Source organism: Pungitius pungitius, chromosome 9 (genome assembly GCF_949316345.1).
Source record: "Pungitius pungitius chromosome 9, fPunPun2.1, whole genome shotgun sequence".
In the NCBI taxonomy this organism is placed as follows: Eukaryota; Metazoa; Chordata; class Actinopteri; order Perciformes; family Gasterosteidae; genus Pungitius; species Pungitius pungitius.
In genome coordinates this window covers 770,258-780,129 of record NC_084908.1, presented here as the reverse complement: position 1 = coordinate 780,129, position 9,872 = coordinate 770,258, and the positions used below count along the sequence as shown (strand labels likewise).

General features: G+C 43.6%; 1 protein-coding gene across 3 annotated transcripts; it reads left to right on the top strand.

Moving 5' to 3' along the window:
• The first annotated feature begins 142 nt into the window (after positions 1-142).
• On the top strand, positions 143-9,407 carry xpnpep1 (X-prolyl aminopeptidase (aminopeptidase P) 1, soluble). Of its 3 annotated transcripts, none has more exons than XM_037472919.2 (20): positions 143-267; positions 1,335-1,459; positions 1,548-1,611; positions 2,570-2,674; positions 3,036-3,128; positions 4,197-4,340; positions 4,615-4,710; positions 5,324-5,405; positions 5,546-5,756; positions 6,098-6,187; positions 6,286-6,336; positions 6,906-6,964; positions 7,232-7,309; positions 7,425-7,496; positions 7,594-7,654; positions 7,807-7,876; positions 7,977-8,150; positions 8,279-8,355; positions 8,805-8,903; positions 9,163-9,407. In XM_037472919.2, the coding sequence occupies exons 2-20, from the start codon at positions 1,343-1,345 to the stop codon at positions 9,280-9,282; spliced, it is 1,863 nt and encodes a 620-aa protein (XP_037328816.2). In that variant the 5' UTR covers positions 143-267; positions 1,335-1,342; the 3' UTR covers positions 9,283-9,407. The 3 variants fall into 3 exon arrangements, with proteins under 3 accessions (XP_037328816.2, XP_037328815.2, XP_037328814.2); XM_037472918.2 differs by having other exon boundaries at positions 165-327; XM_037472917.2 differs by lacking the exon at positions 143-267 and adding an exon at positions 390-1,088.
• Positions 9,408-9,872: the final 465 nt, after the last annotated feature.

The following is a 9,872-nucleotide window of genomic DNA, read 5'->3' as shown; positions in this document are numbered from 1 at the left end:
AGGGTTGATGTAATAGACTACGAGTTTTCATAGTCATTTTTTGTCAATATAGTTTTGTTGTAATAAATGGGAAAACAGAATGTTCAAACCAAAAAAATGATAAAAGACTTCCTGTTTATGCTCTAAAACAGAGTGGATTGATATTCACGGGAAAGAAGGCGAGCCCGTGTTCCTCTGCGTCTACTGGAAGGATCGGCAGTCACGTGACTTCGGACGTAAACAACATGGCGGCGCCCTGTTATGAAATTTAACACACGGTCCAAACTGGTAAAGCAGCTCTTCGCGTGTGTTAGCCCAAGAATCACGTTTACAAGACGAAAACACCGGGTCTGTATTCAGCATTTCCATGGCTGCATGGGGTGGTTGGGGGGGGGGGGGGCTGGAGTGTACGTCATCGGCGGCACAGGGTACCGCACGCCGGAGCCAGCAGCGTATTGTCCGGTAGAAAAGCGACAACACAAATGCGTTTTCTCGGAGCTGTAAAAACACGCCAATAGAGAGGGCTTGTACTTGTATTGCAACCGGCGTTAAAACCAACGAGAACTCGCTATGTGTAAATATGCGATATTTAACGCGAGGCGCCTGTTGATAAACGGGGATGTTTGTGAATGTAAAGTCTGCCTTCAATCCAAGCCCCGTTATGACGCCAAAATACCGCTAACGTCAGGTAGCTACCGCAGCTACGCTAAGTGGGGTTGGAACAATGTGGAATTACAATGACCCCCTAACGCGCGCTTGTAAACAGCCGCACGCGGGCTGCATAGCCAATAGCTCGCCGATGAAGCGTCCTGCAACGTGATTGGTCAGCTTGCGCTTTTCATTTTGAGCCAACATCTATCGCCCTACAGGGAGTTTGAATAGTAAAAGTCAATTCACCACTGTAAAAGTGCACACTATCTCGTTAATGGCCAGATGGTCTATTCTTTTAATATTTAACCTATGTGACAGTTGCTCCATCAACGTTTTACAGCAGATCCAGGTGTGGACTGTGACTTTGAGCTCCACGTTAATAGATAGTAGAGGATAGTTAGACTACAGGTAGTCCTGCTCCAGTCACCTGGAAATCAGCATGGCTTCTCAAAAATCAGGTAAACTACCGATGACTAGGGAGGGCTTGGATAACAATAGCCCAGAGTATGCCCCCATGTTTGTTGTCTAAAGTCGTGTTAAAGATTTCATTTTAGTTTGGACAGATGCATTTTACATCTTAATAGCCCACGTCTTTGCCTTTGTTCTGTCCCAGCAGCAGTTATGTTGACATTCACTTGTTCATACGTGCACAAAAAGGTTTTGTAACAGATTGTGTTTGTGTGTAATGTTCTATCTTGGTCCAGACACTGCAATGGCTCCAAAGATCACAGTAGAGCTGCTCAAGCAGCTTCGCCAGGCAATGAAAAACTGCAAATTCTTCTCAGAGCCCATACAGGCTTACATCGTCCCTTCTGGAGATGCACACCAGGTACGTGAGATCACACACATGTCCTACGTGGCTCCGTTGTTGATGAAGCTGATCTCCCTCGCTCTCTCTTTGTCCCCATGACTTTCAGAGTGAATACATTGCACCGTGTGACTGCAGACGTGAGTTCATCTGTGGATTTAATGGATCTGCAGGTACGTTGTGCTCGTGCGTGCATTGTAATGTAGCGTGTTGTGAAAAGGAATGAATGAAGCCCGCTTGGGGGCGTCTGTAAGAATTCAGCCAAACGACTTCTCTTGCTCCGGTAGATTTATTTGTCAGATCACAGGTAAAGTATCAGCGCTGAGTTTGCAAAGGCAGGACATCAGCAAGAACATTATGTTCTATAATTCTTGCTAGATATGAAAGGAAAGATTTCTATTCGTCCTAAACTGGCATTAAGGAGGAGCAGGTCCTCTCGCCGCAACACAAGATCCAATCACATCCAACGTGTGTCTCCTCATATTAATGTGAACATAACAAACAAAGCGTGAGTGTTGTATGCTGCTTGGTGCGTCTCTAAGTCTCATCCTTATCAGATCTGTGTCTGCCTGGTTGGCACTTTCTGCTTTTGCCCTCCGACCTTGCCCTCCTCAACCAGGATAAGACAGTCACTCCCTAAATGAGCATTAAGAAAAACGTTTTTGATTATCAATTTCCTAGTTGGGCAAGATTGCATTTCCACTGTGGATTAATCTACAGCAATGTGATTAGTTCCCTTTCATTGAACTTTAAACTAATCCGGTTGAACCATGTTAAATTTGCACAGTACTACATGACACATCAGTTTTTCACGATGTTAGCGTCGGTGTACTCTCAGGCGAGGTTATCCCCGTGGGAAATCAGCACCTCTTGTAAAAAAATATAATAGAAGAGCTCATTCATTCTCAAGCTGTTTTATAGCTGCTGAAATTTCAGAGGCTCGTCTTTCTTGTTTGTTCTCTGAATGCACAAGTGACACATGGAACAGACAATTATTGTCTAGTAATAGTATTACTGCGTCAACATTCCAGAGTGGGTTTCATTTTGCATACATCCTTTGTATAAACCAGATTTAAAAAAAAGCATCTGTGACTAAAAAGGTGAAATGTTCTTTTTGTGTGCGATGTGTAGGTACAGCTATCGTCACAGAGCAGCACGCCGCGATGTGGACTGATGGTAGATATTTCCTCCAGGCCAGTCAGCAGATGGACAACAACTGGACTCTAATGAAAATGGGTAAATGGCCAGATATACATGATGAATTAATAAATGCCCTCTTAGTAATGTAATCACATCCAAGCGTAGTTTGTTTCTCATTTTAAGAGTTGTGGCAATTGCTGAGGACTATTAAAAAGATTGAAAGCACAGATTCTGTAATGAAGCCACACTTTATAAACAACACAGAAATATCCTTCGAAATGTGAGCAAAACACTGATGATGAAGCATAAATGAATCAATATGGCCTGTTTGGGCCTAATTGGATGATGAAAAACAAGGCAAAACTGGTCTATTTATGTCCAAAGTGGGTGTTTTTTAAATAAATAAAAAAATCCCCTAAAAATCAAAATACCGCTATTGATTCCTAATTGTATGCAGGGCTGAAGGAGACACCCTCCCAAGAGGACTGGCTGATCAGCGTCCTACCAGAGAACTCCAAAGTGGGAGTAGATCCCTGGATCATCGCTGCTGGTAAGTTGCGGTACATCATCTCAGCGGAGTATCAACCCAACTACACTAGCAAAATCAGCTGTATGAACACTGGGCTCTTCCCTTAACCCACGTCCCAACCGGGTTGGCGCACCCCCAATTCACACTTAAAAAAAAACGTTGTTTTATCGTCATATAAAGACTCTAACAATAACAACACCAACACAGGCTCAGTAACAAAAAGCACGGTTATTTTCAGCCGCGTAAAAGAAACATTGCAGCAATAGGCTCGGCCTGTTATAGCATCATCATCATCATCATCATCATCATCATAACACAACGGTTATGGAAATTAGAATGACAGTACATTGACAGTTCGAGCTGTTTGCTAGAACTTCACTGCACAACACGCACTGAGGCTTCGGATCGGTATCGCCGATCCAAGCGGATCGAAGCCCAGACCCAGATGATTGTCATCATGTTTTCTTCTTCTTTCCCCCGTCTGGTGTTCACCCTCGTCATCACTTCTTTGTTACCCTCCTCTTCCGTTTCCTCCCGTGCATCTTCTGACTCATTTTCTGTCTCTATTCTCTCCGTCTCTGTTGCCTCCAAATGCTCACTCTCTCTTGGTCCCTCTCGTCCTTCATCACCAACAACAACCAGCACATTTATCCAATCAATGAAACGACTTATAGCCAAGCGACTGCAGTGCATAAAAGAAAAGCATGCATTCATAATAAATGATTGAAGTTTTTATATTTAAAATAAATCGATTACAAAGGAAATGTTTACTGTTCATGCTTTTTTTTATTGTATGGAAAAATCCTTTTATATATGTCAATGGAAAAATCCCACTTTAAAAAACTGTCCGCCATTACATTTTTCCACACGCACCACACAGGGAATCCCTGCCTTAACCCATAAGCTCTGGTAAACTTTCCTCGACTGGAATGTCATATTCGACTTGACTGAGGGTACAATTTGGTTTAAGTATTTCTGCCCAGTTTGATGACAGAGAAAAAAGCGCGTTCACTCTAATCACTGCCTTCATTAGCTCAGACGGGTACTCTTTACCTCTCGTAACACGTGGTAACACTTCTCGTGTTTCAGACCAGTGGAAGAACATGTCCAGGGCGCTGACCAGTGCAGGCCACTCCCTGGTGGCAGTGCAGGAAAACCTGATCGACGCGGTCTGGTTGGACCGCCCGGAAAGACCCAGCACACAGCTGCGCACCTTGGGCCTAGAGTACACCGGTACGTGCAAAGCACCTTTTATCTCCATTATGGTGACATAAGAGGTTAGTTTGCAGTAGCTGACTAGAGAGGCAGAGAGCACGCATCAACAGAATGGAGACAACATTGTTTTAAGCTCGATAAATGCTCTATAACAGATGTGTTGCCCATTCTTTGGATTGTGTGAGACTGTCACTTTATCTTCTCATTCCATCGTCCAAAAAACAGATGTGTAACTAGATACACACCTTTTTTAATTACAATGAATTCACTATCACTCCCTGTCCTCCTGCAGGTATTTCCTGGCAGGATAAGATCACAGCTCTGCGAGGCAAGATGACAAAGAGAAAGGTCACCTGGTTCGTTGCCACGGCGTTGGACGAGATTGCGTGTACGGATCTTTTTCTTTTGTTAATTACCTTTGTGTAGGAGGTACTTGAACAATGTGAGGGAGGTGTCGGAATGTTTTGGCATAAACACCGTAACTGTGGAGATACTTGCGTAAAGTGAGTAAGCCCAAAAGAGTGAGAGGCCTATTTGGGAGCCTTCTTTTGGATGTACAGAGTTGTCTCAATCGGGTTCCTGCAGTGTTTCTGTTGTGTAAGCAACAGTTCCCAACATCACTTCTGTTACATGAGTCTGTCACGATGCACAATCACGATCCAAGGACCCGGGGATGCACAGGCGTCCCTCTAGGTGCCTGCCTGAGCACCTCGTTCACCGTGCCTAATGAGCTCTTGTTTCTGATTGTCTGGTCTGAGGGTCTGTTTTATTCAAAGCTGATTGTGTTGTTGTCCGATAGGTTTCAATATGCACTAAATCGAAGGGGACTGGCTCCACAAATGATGAGTGAAAGTCCAATAACAATCAATACAGTATTTTTGCTGTATTTTGAGGTAGCTCATGTTTACCGACACTGCCGATGACCTTATGGGATGAAACAATTTGTTTCTTAAATTTGACCAAATGTTGCAAAAATGCGGTGTTCTGTTTTGTTTACTCAGGGCTTTTTAACCTGCGCGGTGCCGACATCGAGTACAACCCTGTCTTCTTTGCATATGCCATCGTGGGGATGAACACAATAAGGTAATTGTATAGAACAATCTTGATTCATATTGGCAACATCGCTGCTCTATTAATCACCTTAATGCTACTGCACAAATGCTGATGGTAACTTATGGGTCTGCCCTTCTGTAACACACTGAACTTTCCCTTCCTCTCTGCAGGCTTTTTGTGGACCTGAAGCGTCTGTCTGCTCCAGCAGTGAGAGAACACCTGCAGCTGGACTCTCCTAGCAAGCCCGAGCTGAGCATCCGGGCCTTCCCGTACGAATCCGTCTACACGGAGCTCCAGGCTATCTGCGCCGCACTAAGCCCCAAGGACAAAGTGTGGATCTGTGACAAGGCCAGTTGTGCTCTCACACAGGTCATCCCCAAGGTGAGCGAGCCCGACGAAGAAAGGTCCGATCGGGTCCCCACTGCGTGGCCCCGTTGTCCACCGGGCCCAACGAGGACCCACATAGGACACATCAGCGTCAGTTCTCAGATTACCTTGTGTTATCATGACGTACGGCTGATGTGTGCACGACACATTCTGCTGGTTATGTTTTGTTCAAGAACCTTAAGGCTGGGACCAAGAACTTCAGGATTTGTTGAGTTATAATAAACAATCAGAGTTGTGATGCAGATGTTGGGATGTGTGCTCCCGCTCAAGAACCCCCGAACAAAGGAATCGAGCTACTTTTCAAACTGTAAATGTTTCCTCTTGATATTTTCCAGAGCAACAGGTCTCCGATTCCCTACACTCACCTCTGCCTCGCCAAGGCAGTGAAGAACGCAAACGAGATTCAAGGCATGAAAACGGCCCATGTAAGAAACCCTGCACTTTCTACGTCGTTTAAGAAAAGAAGTCATGACTTTGTTATAAACTCAGCTCACAGAAAATGTGTTGCTCTTCTTCCCCACAGATCAAGGATGCCGTTGCTCTTTGTGAACTCTTTGCTTGGTTGGAAAAGGAGGTATTTTCATTGTACACTTTTAGATCCACACAATTAGAAAAGAATAGTTTCTTTTTATTGGTTTAAATATCAGGCTAAAAACAAGTGTGATTTTGTAATGTTTAATCAACCAATTAATCAATCTTTTAAGAGGTTGCCATTTGGGTAAAGGTTGATTAATTCCCCAAATTTATGTTATTTTAATCTGGGAAACAAAGCCTGCCAATAATCCATTCTCATAAAACTTGTGCCCGGTTTCTATTTTCTTGATGCATTTGTCGTGCTTAAACGTTTCAGTTCATTAAACAAATTTGAAAAAGATTAAAAATAAACCCGGGTGAATACAAAATGCCTTTTTGATTTATTAAGGGAAAAAAGCAGAGGAGGGCAATTACTTTTTCACATGGGACCAGCTAACTTCCTTAATAGGTTACATCCTCATTTAAAATGTTTAATTACTATCTTTGCTAACCCATTTTTAAATGTCCTCGATTGGCAGGTCAATGTGTTTCATTGGAACACTTTGTTCGGTTCAGGGCCATTTGAACTGTAACGATATCGTTTTTCTTCCTTCTGGGGTTATCTTATAGATTCCAAAAGGTGCTGTGACGGAGATCTCTGCAGCCGATAAGGCCGAAGACTTACGCAGGTAGATTGTTTTATTGTAAAGGACGTTTTGCAAGCGTCGTGAAACTGTCACTTTAGTGGCTTGGCTGGAGCTCTTTTCCCCTCTACTGGACACGGACGTGTAGTCAAATAAACATGCTGTGTTCAATTGTGGTATTTTTTTATTCTTCTAATGTGCTGAAAAGAACCTAAAGCGTTTTGGATATTTTTTTGATATAGTCATTTGTAATCTAGATGTCCGTATAGTTGTGTGAGAACTTCCCGTCTTATGCTATTTGTTATTTTTCAGTCAACAGAAGGATTTTGTTGGCCTCAGTTTTCCCACAATTTCCAGCGTCGGTCCAAACGGAGCAATCATCCATTACAGGTTTGTGGGCTTATGTCACAGACCCAGGTGTATTAGATGTGTGTAACTTATCTGCTGGTACGTTTGATGTTGTATTAAAAGGTTATTCCTCTTTGTTTTGTGATTTTCCTTTCAGACCTTTGCCTGAAACCAACAGAACCCTCTCCCTGAACGAAGTTTACCTGATCGACTCCGGAGCTCAATATGTGTGAGCAGAGGATTCAGATATACACGGTGCTCTTTGGGTGGGTCTCCACGCCTGTTGATAACAAGGACACTGACTGCATGTACTGTGTCTTTGGCAGCGATGGCACTACAGACGTCACGCGCACCATGCACTTTGGGACACCATCAGCGTTTGAGAAGGTACGCCTATTGGTTTGCTGTGTTTTCATTTTTCAAATGGGAGTGTTTGTATTTCCAACATGTAAAAGCAAAAAAAAAAAGCAGTTTCAAACTCCGTGATAGCCTTCTTTTTTTTAATTGAATGTGTTGTGTGCTCACTCCCTTTCCTCTAGGAATGCTTTACCTACGTACTGAAGGGACACATAGCTGTCAGCGCTGCGGTTTTCCCCAACGGAACCAAAGGTGTGGTCCTCTGACCTGGCACCGGGGTCACTTGACACTGTGCACACTGTTGCTTTATGCTTGGGTCTTCAGTTCTAATCCCGCCGCTCCCCCCCCCTAGGCCACCTGCTGGACTCATTTGCCCGTGCAGCCCTGTGGGAGTCGGGGCTGGACTACCTTCACGGCACGGGCCACGGCGTGGGCTGCTTCCTCAACGTCCACGAGGGGCCGTGCGGCATCAGCTACAAGACGTTTGCTGACGAACCTCTGGAGGCCGGCATGATCGTCAGTGATGGTACGATTTGAGGGGCTCTATCGCGTCTCTGGATCCATAGGGTCGGGTTTAGCTCTTTGTCGTGCTGCGAACCCTCCTTCCATCACACAAATCTCCAAATATTTCACCTTCTTCTTTCTTTCTTCTAGAACCTGGGTACTATGAAGACGGTTGTTTTGGCATTCGCATTGAAAATGTGGTCCTTGTTGTGCCATCCGAGACCAAAGTAGGTCCTTTAAACTCAGAGCAATCGATGTTCAGATATTCCTGCAAATCCACAGAGCGCGATGCACGCAAGGTTTTCATTCTTAATGCACTGGAAGCGGCAAGGCAGCCAAATAGTGATGTGGTGTGACAGGAAAAGAAGGTTATTACAGAAGAAATGAAAACTTAAAGCGTTGTGTGTAGCACGGAGATAAAGACAACAATCTGGCATGTACTGGTTAGACAGCTGGAGTAGATGGACGGGGTAGAGATGCAAAGTAAAGATGCAGGTTAAAGATATGTGTTGGAGACACTAAGTAGAGATAGGGTTGGTCAGCATACGATAACTAAACAAAACTCAAGTGAATGCCAATGACAGCCTGGGAAAAAGACATTGTTCTCATGGAGGTGTTGTCTATTGTGTTTGATCATAGCATGACTTTTAATCTGTGATTTTGTGTCTCTGTTCAGTACAACTACAGAAGCCGAGGTAGTCTGACCTTTGAGCCGCTCACTCTGGTTCCCATCCAAGTCAAGATGATGAGCACAGAGCTGCTCACTCAGAAGGAGGTAAGGAACACACAGTGGGATTATGTGGGATGCAGCAACAGAGGCTCACCCAGTAAAAGGATTTTATCAACATATTTCATTGACTTCAAATATAACAAAATAAGCCACCTTCACCTTTCGCAAGAGTCGGAAAAAAGACAATTTGACTTTTTCTTAATATTCCCATCTATTTCTCAAACAGTACTACTACTGTACTAGTACTGCACTACTTGGCTACACGCTCCTCAAGCTTTCATGGCCCCTCTTTTATGTGCTGCAGCGTGACTGGGTGAACGACTACAACAGAAAGTGCCGGGACGTGATTGGAGCAGAGATGCAGAGGCAGGGCAGGAAGGAGGCGCTGGATTGGCTGATCAGGGAGACCCAGCCGATCGCCTGAGGACGGACTCCGGTGCGACCCGTTCCTCGGCCCAGGAGTTCAGTGCCGTCGGTTTCTCCACATCGATGGCCGTCTTTTTCAGTGTCTCACACTTGGCTTCTTTTGTAAAGCATATTGTATCCCCAGTTTTATTAAAGATCAATTTAAAAATCAAGAAATAACTCATGTTGCTGCTACTTTGTGTCGCTAATGAGTATTTCTTGTACTACTACTACTAGTACTACTACTAGCTTCATGTTCAGGCTTTTCTGAAGTTATTTGGATGTAGAACATTTTTAACTCAAAGTAAATTGGGAAAGAACAACATCAGTATATATACTATATCATAGACAATCTAATATAAATAAATCCAGTATGACAACTTTTGTTTAAGTGGATTTTGAATTCTCTGATGCTAAGAAAAGGAGCTTCTCTATCTATATATATATATATATATATATATATATATAGATATATATAAAATCATCGCTGGTAATTATTCTGATCAGATTGTCACAAACTTTTCTGAGAAATTACTCCACACAGCTCCCGCCAGAGTAGTTGTCTGTGTGCAAGTTCAATGTGTTTGTTTTGTTTTATGCTAATTCATC

What these genes read in the sequence shown, in the direction of transcription:
- xpnpep1 (XM_037472917.2), top strand. An exon ending in AAGGCATGAAAACGGCCCAT is followed by an intron (nt 6,188 to 6,285) that starts GTAAGAAACCCT and finishes TCTTCCCCACAG; the next exon opens with ATCAAGGATGCCGTTGCTCT. An exon ending in CGGCATGATCGTCAGTGATG is followed by an intron (nt 8,151 to 8,278) that starts GTACGATTTGAG and finishes TCTTTCTTCTAG; the next exon opens with AACCTGGGTACTATGAAGAC.